Here is a 22,714-nt window from a genome sequence, read left to right as displayed (position 1 = left end):
CATGAAAGTTTTTTTTTCTGGCCATTTTGAGAGTTTAATGAAACCAACAAACGTAATGCTGCAGATTCTCAACTAGCTCAAAGGAAGGTCAGGTTTATAGCTTCTCTAATCAGCCAAAGTGTTTTCAGCTGTGCTAACATACTTGCACAAGAGCTTTCAAGGGTATTTTAACCATCCATTAGCCTTCTTACATAGCAAAAAAAAAGTACCATAAGAACACTGGAGTGATGGTTGTTGGAAATGGGCCTCTATACATCTATGAAGATATTGCATTACAAACCAGACGTTTGCAGCTAGCACAGTCATTTACCACATTAACAATGTATAGAGTGCATTTCTGAATCATTTAATGTTAGCTTCATTGGAAAAAAACTGTGCTTTTCTTTCAAAAATAAGGAAATTTCTAAGTGACCCTAAACTTTTGAATGGTAGTGTATTTTTTTCCTTCAAATACATAGGAAATGTCATCTTTAACTTTAGTCCTTACTTTTAGAAATCATTAAATCTTTAACATGCTTAACTGTTCATAATAACAGTAATTTTAATCAGGGAAGCCCAAACTTTTACATGCCACTGTATGTTTCCCCTTATTATTTCCAGTAATTTTATTATTGCACAGGATTCTTTATGATGTTATATTGTCATCTTCTCCCTATTCAGGTCCCTACAATATTGGATCCGTCCGCTCAGTGGAGATCTATATAATAGAATTTTCCTGATTGAACCATAAAAGATGGATATGGATAGGGACAAAATGGCAAAGAGGATATTACACCTCACCCTAGAGATCCTCTTCCGACTTACTGGAGAGGTGAGATATTCTGATGACGTCACATTAGAGCATTCTTATCTATGGAAATAACAGATGGACAGAACTGGAGAAGTGAAGACTCTGGAAATGTCTGTAGTGAGATTTATTAATGTGTCTCTCCATAACCAGGATTACACAGTAGTGAAGAAGATCTCTAATGAGCGCTGTCAGGCCCCTGTGTCTGAGGGATGGGGAAGAACCCTTACCCCAATCACGGGGCCCCCACCTCACCCCCAAGTACATGAGGACATCAATGACCAGAAGATGCTAGAACTGACCTGCAAGATGATTGAGCTGCTGACTGGAGAGGTGACACTGCTGGGAATGCTGGGACATTATACAGTAACACTATGAAGGGAGCGGGGGATGATGTTATCATTGAATGTGTCAGGTTCCTATAAGATGTCAGGACGTCGCCGTCTATTTCTCCATGGAGGAGTGGGAGTATTTAGAAGGACACAAAGATCTCTACAAAGACGCAATGATGGAAGATCCCCAGCCCCTCACATCACCAGGTAATAGACAGGACTAAGTACATACGGTATATAGTTATCTGTATGTAAAGAATAAAATTCAATCCCTGTATGTGTTTCCTCCAGTTTTATCCAGTAAGATGACAACACCAGAGAGATGTCCCCGTCCTCTTCTCCTACACGACTGTAAACAAGAAGATCCCAATGTTCCTCAGGATTATCAGGTAGATGGAGAGAAGGTGTCATGAGATCTCCCCTATGATGTGTAAAAGGTCTTGGTCTGTGAAGATCTTGTGCTCAGTCTTGTTTTATCCACCAGTATTATATGTTTTATACTTGTGTAATGAGAACGGTGGAGATGGCAGGGTTAGAGCTGATCATAGATGTGACTTCTCCACCTGTCTGTGACTTTTACAATATTTATTTCAGGGTGAAGATCCGACCCATATTAACACTATAGAAACATACGTGAGGGGTGATGAATGGTGTAAAGAGGAGATTCCTACATATGACTACCCAGGTGAGTAGTAACCACTAAATTCGGACAGATCACATATTCTTCTCATTCATTGTTTCACACAGCTTAATCGGCGGTCTTACCCGGTCATATCACAATTAAAGGTCACCATTCTGCCGCATTGAATCGCTTTCTGCCGCAGCTAGTTTTGTTCTTAACCAGGCCTTATATTTCAAATCTATGAAAAATGACGATGATTGACCTCATGGAGATCAACATCCAACACTGCGGAGACACCATCACGTGTTTCTCAACGCAGTGATTCTAGAGCACTGCCCCCATCCCTTATGGGAAATATGCAGAAGCATGCAAAACAGAAGCTGCGGAGACACCATCACATGTTTCTCAACGCAAGCAATGACTAGCCAGGTCTTTCACCGGGAAGGAACAACCACGGGAAGGGCAGTCTCTAATGAAGGAAACCACCTATGCCAAAACATGGTATCCATCCACAGACAGCTGTTTCGGGGTATTTGCCCCTCATCAGTGTGGAGTAGGAAACTGGCTAGTAGGAGCAATGCCTAGTAGAAGACTATGAAAAATGACGATGATTGACCTCATGGAGATCAACATCCAACACTACGGAGACACCATCACGTGTTTCTCAACGCAGTGATTCTAGAGCACTGCCCCCATCCCTTATGGGAAATATGCAGAAGCATGCAAAACAGAAGCCGCGGAGACACCATCACATGTTTCTCAACGCAAGCAATGACTAGCCAGGTCTTTCACCGGGAAGGAACAACCACGGGAAGGGCAGTCTCCAATGAAGGAAACCACCTATGCCAAAACATGGTATCCATCCACAGACAGCTGTTTCGGGGTATTTGCCCCTCATCAGTGTGGAGTAGGAAACTGGCTAGTAGGAGCAATGCCTAGTAGAAGACTATGAAAAATGACGATGATTGACCTCATGGAGATCAACATCCAACACTGCGGAGACACCATCACGTGTTTCTCAACGCAGTGATTCTAGAGCACTGCCCCCATCCCTTATGGGAAATATGCAGAAGCATGCAAAACAGAAGCCGCGGAGACACCATCACATGTTTCTCAACGCAAGCAATGACTAGCCAGGTCTTTCACCGGGAAGGAACAACCACGGGAAGGGCAGTCTCCAATGAAGGAAACCACCTATGCCAAAACATGGTATCCATCCACAGACAGCTGTTTCGGGGTATTTGCCCCTCATCAGTGTGGAGACTTCATTGGAGACTGCCCTTCCCGTGGTTGTTCCTTCCCGGTGAAAGACCTGGCTAGTCATTGCTTGCGTTGAGAAACATGTGATGGTGTCTCCGCGGCTTCTGTTTTGCATGCTTCTTTATATTTCAAATCTGACATGCGATACTTCATGTAGTAATTACTTTAAAATGCTTAAACTGATACAAATGATTCTGAGATTGCTGTTTTTTTTTTCTCCGTGACATATTGTCCTATTCACTAGTGGTAATTTTTTGGTTTCTGACCATAATTAGCACTTTTTGCTAAAGTTTTCGAGGAAAATTTGGGGTGCATTTTATAGTCCCAATGTACCTGCCTGTGGCTGTGCAAGGGGGGGGTGGGGAGCGGCAATGGCGGACGAGCGGGTCATAAGAGGCAGGAGCCTGCTGCTGCGACTGACACCTGTGCTCGCTGTTAAAATAAAATAAATATTCACTGCTCCCCATTCCCATAGTCCCTCCCATAGGTGGGAGGGACCATGTGAGTGGAGAGCAATGAATATTCATTCTCTTTAATTGCGGGCACACGTGATCACCCATTCCCTGCAGGATGCCGGTGGCTGCAGCTAACAGTGTGCCTGCTATTAAAGAGAAATTAATATTTACTGGTCTGCGCGCCCATAGTCCCGGAGTAGTGAGTATTCCGGCAGCCGACCTATGAAGTCACTGCCATGCGCTGCATACAAGCTGAAATCAGCTGCTGGCATCAGAACAGGACGCTGTGAGAGAGTGTGAAGATAAGGTAAGTAGATTGGTTTATTTTATGTGTGCAGCGTGATGGAGGGCCATGTATACCAGGATGTTGATGAGGGGGCCATGTATACAAGGATGAGGATGAGGGGGTCATGTATAATAGGATGGTGATGAGGAGGCCATGCAGACCAGTATTACAGTCATTAAGGAGATAAATAAGTGGCTCAGGAATTGGTGTAGGAAGGAGGGGTTTGGGTTCCTGCAGATCTGGGCCGACTTCTCAGTTGGCTACAGGTTCTACGCTAGGGACGGGCTGCACCTCAATGGGGAGGGTGCAGCTGTGCTGGGGGAGAAAATGGCTAGAAGGTTGGAGGAGTGTTTAAACTAGGGACGGGGGGGAGGGTATTCCTTTTATAGGAGGGGAAGACAGTGCAGATAGAGACCTGGGCACAAATAATGAAATTGGGGGTGGGAGTGGCATGGGGTTAGAACAGTTAATAATTTAAGAAAGAATAGAGGTACAGAGAGATACATAAAGTGCATGTATACTAATGCCAGAAGCCTCGCCAACAAAATGGAGGAATTGGAGTTAATGTTGTTGGAGCATAATTATGACATTGTGGGGATATCTGAGACATGGCTGGATGAGAGCCATGACTGGGCGGTTAATTTACAGGGCTATAGTCTGTTCAGAAATGACCGAACAAATAAGCGAGGGGGAGGCGTGTGTTTATATGTAAAATCATCCTTAAAATCCATCCTGCGTGATAATATATATGAATCTAATGAAAATGTAGAGTCCCTGTGGGTAGAGATAAGGGGAGGGGGAAAAATAATAAATTACTGATAGGGGTTTGTTATAAGTCTCCAAAAATAATGGAAGCAACAGAGAATATCCTCATAAAGCAAATAGATGAAGCAGCGACTCAAGGAGAAGTCATTATTATGGGGGACTTCAACTACCCTGAAATACACTGGGGAACCGAAACCTGCAGTTCCAGCAAAGGTGATAGGTTTTTGACAACTATGAGAGACAATTACCTTTCACAACTGGTTCAGGACCCAACAAGAGGGGGGGCACTGCTAGACCTAATATTAACCAACAGGCCAGACCGCATATCAAATGTATGGGTTGGGGGTCACTTGGGTAATAGTGATCACAAATTAATAAGTTTTCATGTATCCTTTAATAAGATGTGTAGTAGAGGGGTTACAAGGACACTAAACTTCAGGAAGGCAAATTTCCAACAGATGAGAGATGATCTTGGTGCAATTAACTGGGACGATATCCTGAGACATAAAAATACACAAAGAAAATGGGAGACGTTTATTAGCATCCTGAATAGGACCTGTGCACAATATATACCGTATGGGAATAAACATGCTAGAAATAGGAGGAAACCACTATGGCTAAATAGAGCTGTAAGGGGCGCAATAAGAGATAAAAATAAAGCATTTAGAGAATTAAAGCAAGTAGGTAGTGATGAGGCATTAAATAAATACAGAAAATTAAATAAATTCTGTAAAAAGCAAATCAAAACAGCAAAGATTGAGACAGAGACTCATTGCCAGAGAAAGTAAAAATAATCCTAAAATATTCTTTAACTACATAAATAGTAAGAAACTAAAAAATGATAGTGTTGGCCCCCTTAAAAATAGTCTGGGTGAAATGGTGGATGAGGAAAAAGCCAATATGCTAAATGACTTTTTTTCAGCAGTATTTACACAAGAAAATCCCATGACGGATAACCTGATCAGGGATAAAAATTCTACATTAAATGTCACCTGCTTAACCCAGCAGGAAGTACGGCGGCGTCTAAAAATCACTAAATTTGACAAATCCCCGGGTCCGGATGGGATACACCCCCGAGTACTGCAGGAATTAATCACAGTCATAGATAGACCATTATTTTTAATCTTTAAAGATTCCATAATAACAGGGTCTGTACCACAGGACTGGCGTATGGCAAATGTGGTGCCAATATTCAAAAAGGGGACAAAAACTGAACTTGGAAATTATAGGCCAGTAAGCTTAACCTCAACTGTGGGTAAAATCCTGCAGGGTTTTCTAAGAGATACTATACTGGAGTATCTGAAGAAGAATAACCTTATGACCCAATATCAACATGAGTTTACGAGGGACAGTTCCTGTCATCCTAATCTGATAAGCTTTTATGAAGAGGTAAGTTCCGGACTGGACCAAGGGAACGCAGTGGACGTGGTGTACATGGACTTTTCAAAAGCTTTTGATACGGTGCCACATAAAATGAGAACAATGGGGATAGGGGAAAATATTTGTAAGTGGGTTAAAAGCTGGCTCAGGGATAGGAAACAAAGGGTGGTTATTAACCCCTTTACCCCCAAGGGTGGATTGCACGTTAATGACCGGGCCAATTTTTACAATTCTGACTACTGTCCCTTTTTGAGGTCATAACTCTGCAACGCTTCCATGGATCCTGGTGATTCTGACATTGTTTTTCTCGTGGCATATTGTTCTTCATGTTAGTGGTAAAATTTAATTCATACAGTACAGTCCAAAAGTTTGGACACACCTCATTCAAAGAGTTCTCTTTATTTTCATAACTATGAAAATTGTAGATTCACTCTGAAGGCATCAAAACTATGAATTAACACATGTGGAATTTTATAATTAACAAAAAAGTGTGAAACAACTGAAAATATGTCTTATATTCTAGGTTCTTCAAAGTAGCCACCTTTTGCTTTGATTACTGCTTTGCACACTCTTGGCATTCTCTTGATGACATGGTCTTCCAACAGTCTTGAAGGAGTTACCAGAGATGCTTAGCACTTGTTGGCCCTTTAGCCTTCACTCTGCGGTCCAGCTCACCCCAAACCATCTCGATTGGGTTCAGGTCTGGTGACTGTGGAGGCCAGGTCATCTGGCGTAGCACACCATCACTCTCCTTTTTGGTCAAATAGCCCTTACACAGACTGGAGGTGTGTTTGGGGTCATTGTCCTGTTGAAAAATAAATGATGGTCTAACTAAACGCAAACCGGATGGAATAGCATGCTGCTGCAAGATGCTGTGGCAGCCATGCTGGTTCAGTATGCCTTCAATTTTGACTAAATCCCCAACAGTGTCACCAGCAAAGCACCCCTACACCATCACACCTCTTTCTCCATGCTTCACGGTGGGAACCAGGCATGTAGAGTCCATCCATTCACCTTTTCGGCGTCACACAATACACGGTGGTTGGAACCAAAGATCTCAAATTTGGACTCATCAGACCAAAGCACAGATTTCCACTAGTCTAATGTCCATTCCTTGTGTTCTTTAGCCCAAACAAGTCTCTTCTGCTTGTTGCCTGTCCTTAGCAGTGGTTTCCTAGCAGCTATTTTACCATGAAGGCCTGCTGCACAAAGTCTCCTCTTAACAGCTGTTGTAGAGATGTGTCTGCTGATAGAACTCTGTGTGGCATTGATCTGGTCTCTAATCTGAGCTGCTGTTAACCTGCGATTTCTGAGGCTGGTGACTCGGATGAACTTATCCTCCGCAGCAGAGGTGATTCTTGGTCTTCCTTTCCTGGGGCGGTCCTCATGTGAGCCAGTTTCTTTGTAGCGCTTGATAGTTTTTGCCACTGCACTTGGGGACACTTTCAAAGTTTTCCCAATTTTTCAGACTGACTGACCTTCATTTCTTAAAGTAATGATGGCCACTCGTTTTTCTTTACTTAGCTGCTTTTTTATCGGTCGTCCATGACAGCACCACCTGAGAGGGGTCCGCCCTTTAGGAACAGGAAACCTACAGATACAAAAGGGTGGCACCTCTCCCATGCATCAGTTGGTTTCCTGTTCCTAGAGGACAGGACTCCCTACAGATCGTCCGTCATGGAGTCGTCATGGATTTCCAGGCCGGCTGACCGACCCAGGTAGCGGGGGGTCTCCTACCTCGGTCAGTGCGGGGTCCCTGGAAGCGCCACGGTGGGGCCGGGTAGGTCACCATGGCAGTGGACGGAGCAGGTGGAGCAGAGGGTCCGGTGGACACCGCCTCCAGAACGCCAGCACCGGGTACGTATGCCCCGGGCCCTCCTGGTGCGCTCCCACGGGTCCGGTCCTCCCGGTCGACGTTGGCGCCTGGTCGGCGGTCATGGCGGCGTGCCGGATCCTTCGCGCGCGCTCCCGCAAAGCTCTGGTGAGCGGCGGAAGTGACTCGGCGGAAGGGGCGGAGCCGGGAACGCCGAAACCGGAAGTCGGGTGCCGGACGGCTTCCGATGCGCGCCGCGGGTGCACGCCTGTCCGGGGGTCGCGGGCGGCGGCCTGGGTAAGGTGGGGGGGGCCGGAGCATGGGGGGAGGTCACGGGAGGATCCCGGGTGGGTGGTGCCATGGCCAGATCCCTGCTGACCCGGACACCAAGAGGCCATATAAGGCAGGCGGGGATGCTGCTGGGGTGCTTCCGAAGGGCCCAGCGATGGATACGACGGAAGCCCCCATAGACCAGCAGGACGAGGCGCGGGAGCGCCCGCAGAAACAGGCCACAACAAAACCACATACGAGTGGCCAGCAAAAGAAACAGAGGCGAACAAGCGACCAAAGCCGCGGAAGTTCCTCCAGACTAAAGGATCCCCCTGCCTCCCTCCGTGATCCGGTACCTGCTTCAACTTCATGGGTAAGAGATCACCGTGAATGTACCCTGATGCAGTGTTCCCTTATGTTTTTTCGCAGGGGAAGAAAGCTACGGGAAAACAGAAGCACAGGGAATGTGCCCTCTGTAGTTGCCCCCTACCAGATGGCCACCCTAAAAAGTTATGTCAGCCATGCATACGACAGACGGTAGGGGTTGATAGAGACAGGGAGTCCAGGGGTAGATTGTCAGGCCCTTATACTCTCCCCCGTTTACGCAGGTAGCGGAAGAGACACCTGACTTCACTTCAAGCCTGAGGGAGATAATTAGGTCGGAGATGAAAGTCTTATCTCAAGGGGAACCTTCTAGAAGAAGAGAGGCTAGTGTTTCAGGCTCGGAGGCCTCAGTCCCCCCAAGAAAAGGCGATAACTCCTCGGACTCCTCGGCCTCCTCCTCGTCTTCCTCGGATGAAGACTCTAGCCGGTTCTGCATCCCCTTAGATCAAATGGACAGACTAGTGAAAGCAATAAGGTCCACCATGGGGGTAGCGGACACAAAACGGGAACTCTCAGCACAGGACATAATGTTCGGGAGTCTAGACCCCAGAAAACGCAGGGCTTTTCCATTAAATGATAAAGTCCAGAGCCTGATAGAGAATGGAAGAGACCTGAAAAAAGGGGCACCATGCCACCAGCTTTCAAGCGGAGATACCCCTTTGATGACCCAGTAGTAAGCAGATGGGATAAGGCCCCGAAACTAGACGCAGCAGTAGCCAAAGCGTCCAAAAAATCCTCCATACCCTTTGACGATATGGCCTCCTTGAAAGATCCGCTAGATAAAAAAGCAGATTCTTTTCTAAAAGGAACATGGGAGATGTCAGCAGGCGCACTAAGACCAGCGATAGCTGCCACCTGTACAGCCAGATCCATGATGGTCTGGCTAGATCAACTGGATTCCGAGCTAAAAGACGGAGCCTCAAGAGCATCCATTCGAAAAAATCTGCCGATCATCCAGAATGCCGCTGCGTTTTTAGCCGATGAAAACACATGAAGAAAAGAAAGTATATGCACACAAATAGGGATCACCACAAAGATATGATAATCAAAAAGTATCAATTTTATTAATGGACACAACAAACAGACACTTTGTTTAAAAACAATTAAAAAGTCTGAACAACCAGACACTAATAACAAAACAAAGACAATGGGTCATTTTGATAAATAAATACTATGGGTCCCAAGGCCAACCATTCAGTATAATGCCAGGTATCTGCTAGTTACCATAACCTAGGGTCTATCAAATCAGTTGTAATGACAATCATGACCTTGGATCAAAAATACCATATTATCAATAACTACTATGGTTACATAGAAATTCTACATATGCCATAAATAGAAAATTGAATGCTTATCATGTTGCCAACACAAATAAACATACATTAACAAATCCCTTTCCCTAGCATGATATCACCTGGTTTCTGAGGATGAACAAGCTACCGGGTAGGTTACATGGGACCCCCAAACCCACGCGTATCGACACAATGATGTGTCTTTCTCAAGGTCGCGTTTTTAGCCGATGCTTCAGCAGACTCTGCAAGGATGGCGGCTAGAGCCGCGGGTCTATCTAATGCAGCGCGAAGAGCGCTCTGGTTAAAGTGCTGGCCGGGAGATATTCAGGCCCGGTCCCGTCTCTGTTCCATTCCTTGCGAGGGGGAGTATCTATTCGGCCCCGTCCTGGACGAATTATTAGAAAAAGCTGGGGATGACAAAAAGAAATTTCCCAGTCTGCCGAATCCTTCTTATAGACGTCCCTTTACCAGGAAAGGATATTTCCGTAGAAGGCCGTCCAGAGATCAGGGCAGATGGGATGAGAAAAGAAGGAAAGGTACAGGTTTCATGTTCGGAGGAGGGGGGCGCAAGGAAGGTCCAACTCGTGACACGAAAAAGCCACCCCAATGACTAGTTGCCCCAGTAGGAGGGAGACTAGCTGCCTTCTACCCAACCTGGTCGCTGATCTCTAATAGCATCTGGATACTGGGGGTGATAGCTGTGGGACTGCGACTAGAATTCTCTAGGGTTCCCCATGATCGATTTAAAATCACCCCACTCAGGTCTTCTACTTCAGAACAAGCTGCCCTGGAGGCCGAGGTTCATGACCTGTGCGGCAAGAAAGTCCTAACAGAGGTTCCAGAGGGAGAATGGGGGAAGGGTTTCTACTCCCCTCTGTTCCTGGTCCGCAAGCCAGACAGCTCCTTTAGGACTATAATAAACCTTAAGGCCCTCAACAAGTTTCTGGTCATACGTCCGTTTAAAATGGAAACAATTAAATCCACAATAAAATTGCTGTTCCAAAACTGCTTTATGGTGGTGTTAGATTTAAAAGACGCCTACTACCATATACCCATCCATGCAGCTCATCAGCGTTTTCTCAGAGTGGCGGTTCAGTTAGATGGGTCAGTTCGACATTTCCAATATGCGGCCCTTCCCTTTGGTGTGGCAGTCGCCCCCCGAGTATTTACTAAAGTGATAGCGGAGGTCATGGCCCATCTACGTGAATCAGACATTCTGGTGGTCCCCTTCCTGGACGATTTTCTTATTGTAGGCAAAACCGCGAATCATTGTTTGGAACAGCTACAAAGGGCAATGTCTGCCCTAGAGCGGTTAGGATGGTTGCTGAACATCAAAAAATCTCGGTTGCAACCGATGAGAGTCCAACAATTTTTGGGCCTAATCCTAGATTCTGAGAAACAGGAATGCCGTCTGCCTCCGGAGAAGCTTGTTCGCCTCCACTACCAGGTCCTGAACGCCTCCAATAACCCCACCATGTCCCTCAGGAAAGCCATGTCCCTTCTAGGCTCTCTCTTGGCCTGTATCCCGGCAGTCCAGTGGGCCCAGTTTCATGCAAGGAAACTACAGAGCGAGGTTTTATTACATCCAAAAGTCCTGGGGGGGTTACTTGGAGGGCCAGCTAACCTTGTCCCGTAACACAAGGGAGTCCCTAGAGTGGTGGCTAGACAAGGATAATTTATCTAAAGGGGTACCCTGGGAGTATAACATAACCCACATAGTCACCACGGATGCTAGCCCTTCCGGTTGGGGGGCTCATATGGGTGAATTGCTAGTCCAGGACCAATGGGAACATCATCAGTTAGGAATGTCGTCTAACCTAAAAGAATTGACAGCAGTAGAACAGGCGGCTAAAAAGCTCCTTGTGTATCTACAGGGCCATCACGTGCGAGTGTTCTCCGACAATCAGGTCACCGTGGCGTATATCAATCACCAAGGCGGGACCCGTTCCAGACCCCTGATGATTGTAGCAGAGCGGTTGTTCCAACTAGCAGAGCAGCATTTTCTATCTTTAACAGCTCTACATATAAAAGGGAAGGACAACATCACGGCAGACTTTTTAAGCTGCAATCAGCTAAAGCAAGGAGAATGGTCCCTAAACACCTCCATATTCAACCTGATTGTACAAAAGTGGGGACATCCAGAGGTAGATCTCTTCGCCACCAAGGAGAACAGAAAATTGAGACAATTCTGCTCCCTAAATCCCAGAGAGAATCCTCTGGCGGTAGATGCCTTTCTGATAAAGTGGGACTTCAGGCTAGCCTACGCCTTCCCTCCTCTGTCTCTACTACCCCTGGTGATGAGGAAAATCAGAAAAGACAGAGCAAGGGTTATAGTTATCGCTCCATTTTGGCCCAGGAGGGCATGGTTCTCATGCCTCAGGACCATGTCGGTATCCGATCCTTGGGTTCTTCCTGACATCCCGGATCTCCTATCCCAGGGCCCAGTCTTCCATATTCAGGTGGCTGGCCTACATCTGACGGCGTGGAGTTTGAACGGTCACTGCTAGAAGAGAAAGGCTTCTCCCCAGACCTAGTTAACAAATCATTACCACGAAAATTTGTTAGAATTTGGAAAAAATTCCTTCAAAACTCAGGAGTAGTCGCTGGGGATTCAGCACCTATAATTCAGACATTAGAGTTTCTACAGAAAGGTCTGGACATGGGGCTTTCTACCAGTACCCTTAAAGTACAAGTATCAGCCTTGGGGGCCCTTTTTAGCTGCAACATCGCTGGTAATTACTGGGTCAGCAGGTTCATTAAGGCGGCAGGTAGAACCAGACCAATAGTGAAGGATAGATTCATGCCGTGGGACTTGAACCTAGTCCTCACTGCTATGACGGAAACCCCATTCGAACCTATCTCATCGGCTTCCATAAAAAACCTGTCCCTCAAAATAGCCTTCCTGGTAGCTATAACATCAGCTCGCAGAGTAAGCGATATCCAGGCATTATCTAGGCGTCCTCCTTATTTACAGTTCAAAGAAGATAGGGTAATACTTAGACCTGATCCAGCGTACTTACCTAAGGTAGTTTCTAGCTTTCATAGGACACAGGAAATAGTCCTCCCATCCTTCCTCCCTAATCCAGCTAACGAGAAGGAAGAGAAACTACACACCCTGGATGTTAGGAGATGCCTCATAGAATATCTGGCAATCACCGATCCCTGGAAGAAAGATAATGCCCTATTTGTCTCCCATCAAGGCCCTAGGAAAGGTTGTAGAGCGTCGAAAAATACACTAGCCAGATGGATTAGAGAGGCGATTTCAATAGCATACACCTCAAAGGGCAGGTCGCCACCCGGGAAGCTGAGGGCGCATTTCACCAGGGCCATGGCGATCTCGTGGGCCGAAAGATCAGAAGTCTCCATTGACCAGATATGTAAGGCGGCTACTTGGTCCTCTCCAAGCACCTTTTATAGTCATTATAGGCTAGACTTGGGTGCTTCCACAGACCTCTCTTTTGGTATAAGCGTACAGCAGGCTGTAGTCCCTCCCTAAATAGTTTTACTCTCTGTAATTCTCTCAGGTGGTGCTGTCATGGACGACCGATAAAGTCTTAGTTACTCACCGGTTAACGGTATTTTTCGGAGTCCATGACAGCACCCGTATATTCCCTCCCTTTAGTTTAACCCCTTCACCCCCAAGGGTGGTTTGCACGTTCATGACCGGGCCAATTTTTTAAATTCCGACCACTGTACCTTTGAGGTCATAACTCTGGAACGCTTCCATGGATCCCGGTGATTCTGACATTGTTTTCTCGTGACATATTGTACTTCATGTTAGTGGTAAAATTTCATTCAAATAACTTGCGTTTATTTGTGAGAAAAACGGAAATTTGGCAAAAATTTTGAAAATTTCGCAATTTTCCAACTTTGAATTTTTATGCCCTTAAATCACAGAGATACGGCACACAATAAACTTGATAACTAACATTTCCCACATGTTTACTTTACATCAGCACAATTTTGGAACCAAAATTTTTCTGTTGTTAGGAAGTTATAAGGGTTAAAAGTTGACCAGCGATTTCTCATTTTTACAACACCATTTTATTTTTAGGACCACATCACATTTGAAGCCACTTTGAGGGGTCTATATGATAGAAAATACCCAAAAGTGACACCATTATAAAAACTGCACCCCTTAAGGTGCTCAAAACCACATTCAAGAAGTTTATTAACCCTTTAGGTGCGTCACAGGAATTTTTTTGAATATTTAAAAAAAAAATGAACAAGTTTATAACGCTCGGACGTGAAAATAAAAAAATCATTTTTTTCCACAAAAATGATATTTTTGCCCCCAATTTTTTATTTTCCTAAGGGTAACAGGTGAAATTGGACCCCAAAAATTGTTTTGCAATTTGTCCTGAGTAGGCTGATACCCTACATGTGAGGGTAAAACACTGTTTGGGCGCATGGCAGAGCTTGGAAGGGAAGGAGCACCATTTGACTTTTTCAACTCAGAATTGGCTGGAATTGAGATCAGACGCCATGTTGCATTTGGAGAGCCCCTGATGTGCCCAAACAGTGGAAACCCCCAATTCTAACTCCAACCCGAACCCCAACACACCCCTAACCCTAATCTCAGCCCTAACCCTAGCTCTAACCCTAGCCCTCACCCTACCCTAACCCTAGCCCTAACCCTAATGGAAAAATGGAAATAAATACATTTTTTTATTTTATTATTTTTCCCTAACTAAGGGGGTGATAACGGGGGGTTTCATTTACTATTTATGGCGGTTTTTATATTTGGCAGCTGTCGCACGCTAAAAGACGCTTTTTATTGTAAAAATAGTTTTTGCATCACCACATATTGAGAGCTATAATTTTTCCGTATTTTGACCCACCGAGTCATGTGAGGTCTCATTTTTTGCGGGACGAGTTGACGTTTTTATTGGTACCATTTTCGGGCACGTGACATTTTTTGATCGCTTTTTATTCCGATTTTTGGGACGCAGAATGAACAAAAACCAGCGTTTCATGAATTTCTTTTGGGGGGGTGCGTTTACACCGTTCCGCGTGCGGTAAAATTGATAAAGCGGTTTTATTCTTCGGGTCAGTACGGTTACAGCGATACCTCATTTAGGTCGTTTTTTTATGTTTTGTCGGTTTTATGCAATGAAAACTATTTTATATAAAAAATAATTATTTTTGCATCGCTTTATTCTGCGAGCTATAACTTTTTTATTTTTTCGCTGATGATGCTGTGCGGTGGCTCATTTTTTGCGGGACAAGATGACGTTTTCAGCGGTACCATGGATATTTATATGCATCTTTTTGATCGTGCGTTATTACACTTTTTGTTTGGCGGTATGATCATAAATCATTATTTTTTGCTTCGTTTTTTATTTTTATTTTTTAAGAGGTTCACTAAAGGGGTTAACTAATGGGACAGTTTTATAGGGCGGGTCGTTACGGACGCGGCGATACCTAATATGTGTACTTTTATTGTTTTTTTTTTTTCTTTTTATTTCCAAAAAATGGATTTATTGGGGGAATATTTTTTTTTTTTTTATTTGGCGATTTTTTTAAAATTATTTTAACACTTTTTTTTTATTTTTTTTTAACTTTATTAAATAGTCCCAGGTGGGACATCACTGTCCTGTGACAGATCGCTGATCTGTCACATCACAGATCACTGTGACAGATCAGCAATCTGTCACAGGCAGTGCAGAAGGCTTCCTCATGCCTGCGCTTTGCAGGCACTGAGGAAGCCAGCTTCCTGCAGGCCCCCGAAGGCCCCAGTCGCTTCTTGGATTCGGGGGCCTGCAGGAAAGGAGCCCCCCGCAGCAGCGCTGCACATTGCGCTGCCGTGGGGGGCTCAGGGAAGCACGGAGGGAGCCCCCTCCCTGCCGATGCTTCCCTTTAACCCCCGGTACACCGCGATCATGTTTGATCGCGGTGTGCAAGGGGTTAACGTGTCGGGTGTCAGCTGATTATCACATCTGACACCCGGCACAATCAGCTGCCACCCGGCCGCGATCAGCGGCGCTCACCATGTGGGCGCCGCTGATCGCGGTAGACGTACTATCCCGTCCATGGGCATAGGGGCCCGGGTCCCATGGACGGGATAGTACGTCGGATGTCAGGAAGGGGTTAATTTGGGTGTGCACGTCTTCCTCTTGTATATGCCCACTGGTGATAAACATTTATAATAATAATAAGAATACTGTACATAAATCATGCATTAACCTTGGAAGTTCTCTTGTGCTCTGTAGTCCAACTGTGCGTGGGAGAGGTGCCACCCTTTTGTATCTGTAGGTTTCCTGTTCCTAAAGGGCGGATCCCCTCTCAGGTGGTGCTGTCATGGACTCCGAAAAATACCGTTAACCGGTGAGTAACTAAGACTTTCTTGCCATAATACAAATTCTAACAGTCTATTCAGTAGGGCTATCAGCTGTGTATCCGCCAGACTTCTGCACAACACAACTGATGGCCCCAACCCCATTTATAAGGCAAGAAATCCCACTTATTGAACCTGACAGGGCACACCTGTGAAGTGAAAACCATTTCTGGTGACTACCTCTTGAAGCTCATCAAGAGAATGCCAAGAGTGTGCAAAGCAGTAATCAAAGCAAAAGGTGGCTACTTTGAAGAACCTAGAATATAAGACATATTTTCAGTTGTTTCACACTTTTTTTGTTAATTATATAATTCCACATGTGTTAATTCATAGTTTTGATGCCTTCAGAGTGAATCTACAATTTTCATAGTCATGAAAATAAAGAAAACTCTTTGAATGAGAAGGTGTGTCCAAACTTTTGGTCTGTACTGTATAACTTGCGTTTATTTGTGATTAAAAACGGAAACTTGGCGAAAATTTTGAAAATCTCGCAATTTTCCAGCTTTGAATTTTTATGCCCTTAAATCACAGAGATATGGCACACAAAAAACTTAAGTAACTTTTCCCACATGGTTACTTTAACAACACCGTTTTTTTCGGGACCACATCACATTGAGGGTCTATAAGATAGAAAATACCCAAAAGTGACACCATTCTAAAAACTGCACCCCTCAAGGTGCTCAGAACCACATTCAAGAAGTTTATGAACCCTTCAGGATCTTCACAGAAATTTTTAAGAATGTTTACAAAAAAAATTAACATTTAACTTTTTTTCAGAAAAAAATTAATTCAGGTCCAATTTTTTTTATTTTACCAAGGGTAACAGGAGAAATTGTACTGCAAAAGTTATTGTGCAATTTGTCCTGAGTATGCTTTTTCCTGATATGTGGGGGGCAACCACTGTTTCGGCACGTGGCAGAGCTAAGAAGGGAATGAGCGCCGTTTGACTTTTTCAATGCAAAATTGACTGGAATTGAGATCGGACGCCATGTCACGTTTAGAGAGCCCCTGATGTGCCTAAAAAGTAGAAACCCCCCACAGGTGACCCCATTTTGGAAACTAGATCCCCAAGGAACTTATCTAGATATGTGGTGAGAACTTTGAACCCCCAAGTGCTTTACTGAAGTTTATAACACCTGCGCGTGAAAATACAAAAATCATATTTTTTCCACAAACATGATTTTTTAGTCCCCAATTTTTTTATTTTCCCAAGGGTAACAGGAGAAATTGGACTCCAAAAGTTGTTGTCCAATTTGTCCTGAGTATGCTGATACCCCATATATGGGAGAAAACTACTGTATGGGGCTACGTCGGGGCTTGGAAGGGAAGTAGTGACGTTTTGGAATGCAGACTTTGATGGAATGGTCTGCGTGTTTCATGTCGCGTTTGGAGAGCCCCTGATGTGCCTAAACTTTGGAAACCCCCCACAAATGACGCCATTTTGGAAACTAGACCCCCCAAGGAACTTATCTAGATGTGTGGTGAGCACTTTGAACCCCCAAGTGCTTCACAGAAGTTTATAACGTAGAGCCATAAAAATTAAAAAAAATCATTTTTTTCCACAAAAATGATATTTTTGCCCCCAATTCTTTATTTTCCCAAGGCTAACAGGAGAACTTGGACCCCAAAAGTTGTTGTGCAATTTGTCCTGAGTAGGCTGATACCCCATATGTGGGGATAAACCACTGTTTGTGCGCATGGCAGAGCTTGGAAGGGAAGGAGCACCATTTGACTTTTTCAACGCAGAATTGGCTGAAATTGAGATCAGATGCCATGTTGCGTTTGGAGAGCACCTGATGTGCCCAAACAGTGGAAACCCCCCAATTCTAACTCCAACACTAACCCCAACACCCTAATCTCAGCCCTAACCCTAGCCCTAGCTCTAATGGGAAAGTGGAAATAAATGCTTTTGTTTTTAATTTCACTAAAGGGGTTAACTAGTGGGACAGTTTTATAGGACGGGTCGTTACGGATGCGGCAGTACTAAATATGTGTACTTTTATTGTATTTTTTATTATTATTTACAAACAGGGTGGCACATGTTAAGGAGCTGAAACTCCTAAACCCTTCATCCAATTTTAATGTGGATACCCTGAAATGAAAGCTGAAAGCCTGAACTTCAACTGCATCTGAATTGTTTTGTTTAAAATTCATTGTGGTAATGTCTAGAACCAAAATTAGAAAAGTGTCTCTGTCCAAATATATATGGACCTAACTGTATAGCGCCATTAATTCCATGGTGCTGTACATGAGAAGGGGGGGTTACATACAAAGTTATAGATATCGTTAACAGTAAACAAATTTACAATGACAGACTGGTACAAAGGGGAGAGGACCCTGTCCTTGCGGGCTTACATTCTACGGGATAGTGGGGAAGAGACAGAAGGTCGGGGTGCAGCAGCTCTGGTGGTGATGAGGCAGCAGAATGGTCATTGTAGGCTGTCATTGTAATTGGACGTGTTGAGGCATAGCATTCCAGAGGATAGGGGATATTCGTGAGAAATCTTGGAGGCGGTTGTGTGAGGAACGAATAAGTGTGGAGGAGAGTAGGAAGTCTTGGGAGGATCCAAGATTACGTGAGGGAAGATATTGGGAGATTAGTTCAGAGATATAGGGAGGAGAAAGGTTGTGGATGGCTTTGTAGGTCAGTGTTAGTAGTTTGAACTGGATTCAATGGGGAATTGGGAGCCAATGGAGGGATTTGCAGAGGGGGGAGACAGGGGAGTAGCGAGGAGAGAGGTGGATTAGTCGGGCAGCAGAATTAAGGACAGACTGGAGTGGTGCAAGAGAGATAGCAGGGAAGCCACAGAGCAGAGTGTTGCAGTAGTCAAGGCGGGAGATGATGAGGGCATGTACCAGAGTTTTAGTAGATTGAGGACTGAGGAAGGGAAGGATTCTGGAAATATTTTTGAGTTGGAGGCGACAGGAGGTGGCAAGAGATTGGACGTCTGGTTTGAAGGATAGGGCAGAATCGAGAGTTACTCCGAGGCAGCGGATTTCAGGTGGGGGAGAGAGCGTGATGCCGTTTACCATAATAGATCGATCGGGTAGGGAAGATACGTGAGATGAAGGAAAGATAATGAATTCAGTTTTGTCTACGTTGAGTTTTAGGAAGCGAGAGGTGAAAAAAGAGGATGTGGCTGATAGACACTCCGGGATTCTGAACAGCAGAGAGGTGACATCTGGGCCAAAGAGGTAGATCTGAGTGTCATCTGCATATAGGTGGTACTGGAAGCCATGGGACTTTATGGGTTGTCCTAGGCCAAGAGTATAGATGGAATAAAATAGGGGCCCCAGGACAGAGCCTTGGGGGACTCCAAAAGAGAGGGGGCGGGATGAGGAGGTAGTGTGGGAGTGGGAAACGCTGAATTTGCAGTCAGAAAGGTATGAGGATATCCAGGACAGGGCAAGGTCTTTGATGCCAAGGGAAGAAAGAATCTGTAGCAGTAGGCAGTGGTCAACTGTGTCAAAGGCAGAGGACAGGTCAAGAAGGAGGAGGATGGAGAACTGTCTGTTAGCTTTGGCTGTGAGTAAATCATTAGTAATTTTGGTCAGGGCAGTTTCAGTGGAGTGGTGGGGGCGGAAGCCAGATTGCAGGATGTGAAGGAGGGAGTTAGATGAGAAGAGGGAGGAAAGTTGAGCATGGACAACCTGTTCAAGGAGTTTGGAAGCAAACGGGAGTAGTGATATGGGGCGATAGCTGGGCATAGCAGTTGGGTCAAGGTTTGATTTTTTGAGGATGGGTGTTATGGTGGCATGTTTGAATGCAGAGGGGAAGGTACCAGAAGTTAGGGATAGGTTGAAGAGATGGGTTAGGGCTGGAACGATCATGTTAGTGAGGTTGGGGAGCAGGTGGGAAGGGATGGGGTCAAGTGCACAGGTGATGAGGCGTGATTTAGAAAGGAGATTAGTAAGCTCTCCTTCAGTGATGTTGGAGAGGGACGTTATTAGGGAAGGGCAGAGGTCTGGTATGTGGAGTGGTTGGGGTGGTGGAACTGTAAAGGTTTGCCTTGTTTGGTCAATCTTGTTTTTGAAGTAGGTGGCAAAGTCCTCAGCAGAGATGAGGGAAGTTGGAAGTGGCAGTGGTGGGCAGAGGAGAGAGTTGAGTGTGCTGAACAGTTGTTTTGGGTTGTGGGATAGCGAAGATACAAGGTTTGTGAAATAGGTCTGTTTAGCAGAGGTGAGGGCTGATTTTAAGGCAAATTGTAGCTTGTTTGAAAGCAGTGAAGTCGTCTGGCAGGCGTGTTTTCTTCCAATGCCGCTCCGCGACCCTGGATGCTTGTCGAAGTTTTTTGGTGAGGTTGTTGTGACAGGGTTGCCTATTGGTTTGTCGCACTTTGCCATGCATGAGAGGAGTGACTGAGTCTATGGCTGACGTGAGGGTGGCATTGTAGAAAGCGGTGGCACTGTACGTGTTGTGGAGTGAAGATATGGAGGACAGAGGCAGAAGAGAGTCTGAGAGTCTGTGGATGTCTAGGAGTGCTAGGTTTCTAATTATATGCTTAATTGTAAAACACTGGGCAAAGCTGTCACTGAAAAAGAACTGGGTGTATGGGTGGACGACAAACTCGCATTTAGTGGCCAGTGTTGGGACCTATTCTCTTCAACATATTTATTAACGATCTGGTAGAAGGTTTACACAGTAAAATATCGATATTTGCAGATGATACAAAACTATGTCAATACAAGAGAAAATAGTATTCTACTACATATGAATCTAGATAAGTTGGAAAAAAGGTGGCAGATGCGGTTTAACAAGTACTGTATAAATGTAAGGTTATACAAATGGGAAGAAGGAATCAATATCACCATTATACACTGAACGGGAAACCACTGGGTAAATCTAACATGGAGAAGGACTTGGGGATCCTAATTAATGATAAACTTACCTGGAGCAGCCAGTGCCAGGCAGCGGCTGCCAAGGCAAACAGGATCATGGGGTGCATTAAAAGAGGTCTGGATACACATGATGAGAGCATTATACTGCCTCTGTACAAATCCTTGGTTAGACCGCACATGGAGTATTGTGTACAGTTTTGGGCACCGGTGCTCAGGAAGGATATAATGGAACTAGAGCAAGTACAAAGGAGGGCAACAAAATTAATAAATGGGATGAGGGAACTATAATACCCAAAGAGATTAGCAAAATTAGGACTATTTAGTCTAGAAAAAAGACTACTGAGGGACGATCTGATAACCATGTGTAAGTATATAAGGGGACAATACAAATATCTCTCCGAGGATCTGTTTATACCAAGAATGGTGATGGTCACAAGGGGGTATTCTCTGCATCTGGAGGTGAGAAGGTTTTTCCACCAACATGAAAGAGGATTCTTTACTGTTAGGGCAGTGAGAATCTGGAATTCCTTGCCTGAGGAGGTGGTGATGGCGAACTCAACCGAGGGGTTCAAGAGAGGCCTGGATGTCTTTCTGGAGCGTAACAATATTGTATCTTACAGTTATTAGGTTCTTTAGAAGGACGTAGATCTGGGGATTTATACTGATGGAATATAGGCTGAACTGGCTGGACGAATGGCTTTTTTCAGCTTTGCTATCTATTTTACTATGTAATATTATCAATAGCTATTGCTAGGAGCGGTGGTGGCATTGGCTGCTCTGTGTGCACACACTGCACAGGACCTGTGATGATGTCACAGGAGGGGGAGGAGTCAGGGGGTCACTTGATCAGGGGCCTCAGTGTGTGCAGGATGGATGCTTCTGTCTGTGTGCTGGTTGTCGTGGTACTGGATGAAGGTAAGTTTATGCCTGGGGTCAGGAGGGGTTTACAGGGTGGATGGAGCAGAGCCCTGTGTGTTCGATGTGTACGGAGCGGAGCTGTGTGTGTACGAGGTGTACGGAGCGGAGCCGTGTGTGTACGAGGTGTACGGAGCCCTGTGTGTACGAGGTTTACGGAGCGGAGCCCTGTGTGTACGAGGTGTACGGAGCGGAGCCCTGTGTGTACGAGGTGTCCGGCCGGAGCCCTGTGTGTACGAGGTGTACAGAGCGGAGCCCTGTGTGTACGAGGTGTACGGAGCGGAGCCCTGTGTGTACGAGGTGTACGGAGCGGAGCCCTGTGTGTACGAGGTGTACGGAGCGGAGCCCTGTGTGTACGAGGTGTACGGAGCGGAGCCCTGTGTGTACGAGGTGTACGGAGCGGAGCCCTTTGTGTACGAGGTGTACGGAGCGGAGCCCTGTGTGTACGAGGTGTACGGAGCGGAGCCCTGTGTGTACGAGGTGTACGGAGCGGAGCCCTGTGTGTACGAGGTGTGCGGAGCCCTGTGTGTACGAGGTGTACGGAGCGGAGCCCTGTGTGTACGAGGTGTACGGAGCGGAGCCCTGTGTGTATGAGGTGTATTACATTTGAAAGGAATGTGGCCCCCCAGCTCAAATTTTTTTTTATGTGTGGCCCATTTACTCTGCCTAGTTTGAGACCCCTGCTGTCGAGGGAGAGAGCGGGAGAGCAGGGCTGTGAAGGAAGAGAACGGGGCTGTGGACGGGGAGAGCAGGGCTGTGAAGGAAGAGAACGGGGCTGTGGACGGAGAGAGCGGGAGAACGGGGCTGTGGAGGGAGAGAACGGGGCTGTGGATAGAGAGAGCGGGAGAGCAGGGCTGTGAAGGAAGAGAACGGGGCTGTCGACGGAGAGAGGGAGAGTACGGGGCTGTGGATAGAGAGAGCGGGAGAGCAGGGCTGTGGATGAAGAGACCGGGGCTGTGGAAGAAGAGAGCGGGGCT

The 22,714-nt window shown here is 45.6% G+C and overlaps 1 protein-coding gene across 1 annotated transcript in view; it reads left to right on the top strand.

The window, feature by feature from the left end:
• The first annotated feature begins 664 nt into the window (after positions 1-664).
• Positions 665-22,714, top strand: part of LOC141052904 (uncharacterized) — a 36,313-nt gene continuing 14,263 nt past the window's right edge. The window contains exons 1-5 of the mRNA XM_073550221.1: positions 665-811; positions 941-1,120; positions 1,203-1,326; positions 1,411-1,508; positions 1,714-1,804. Coding sequence (XP_073406322.1) covers positions 734-811; positions 941-1,120; positions 1,203-1,326; positions 1,411-1,508; positions 1,714-1,804 — 571 coding nt within the window. The 5' untranslated portion in view covers positions 665-733. The remainder of the gene's footprint in view (positions 812-940; positions 1,121-1,202; positions 1,327-1,410; positions 1,509-1,713; positions 1,805-22,714) is intronic.

The sequence above is a fragment of the Dendrobates tinctorius genome, unplaced genomic scaffold (assembly GCF_039654945.1).
Source record: "Dendrobates tinctorius isolate UK_male_01 unplaced genomic scaffold, ASM3965494v1 ptg000164l, whole genome shotgun sequence".
Taxonomy (NCBI): Eukaryota; Metazoa; Chordata; class Amphibia; order Anura; family Dendrobatidae; genus Dendrobates; species Dendrobates tinctorius.
Note: the sequence above shows the minus strand (reverse complement) of the source record. Positions and strands in the feature narration are given on the sequence as shown.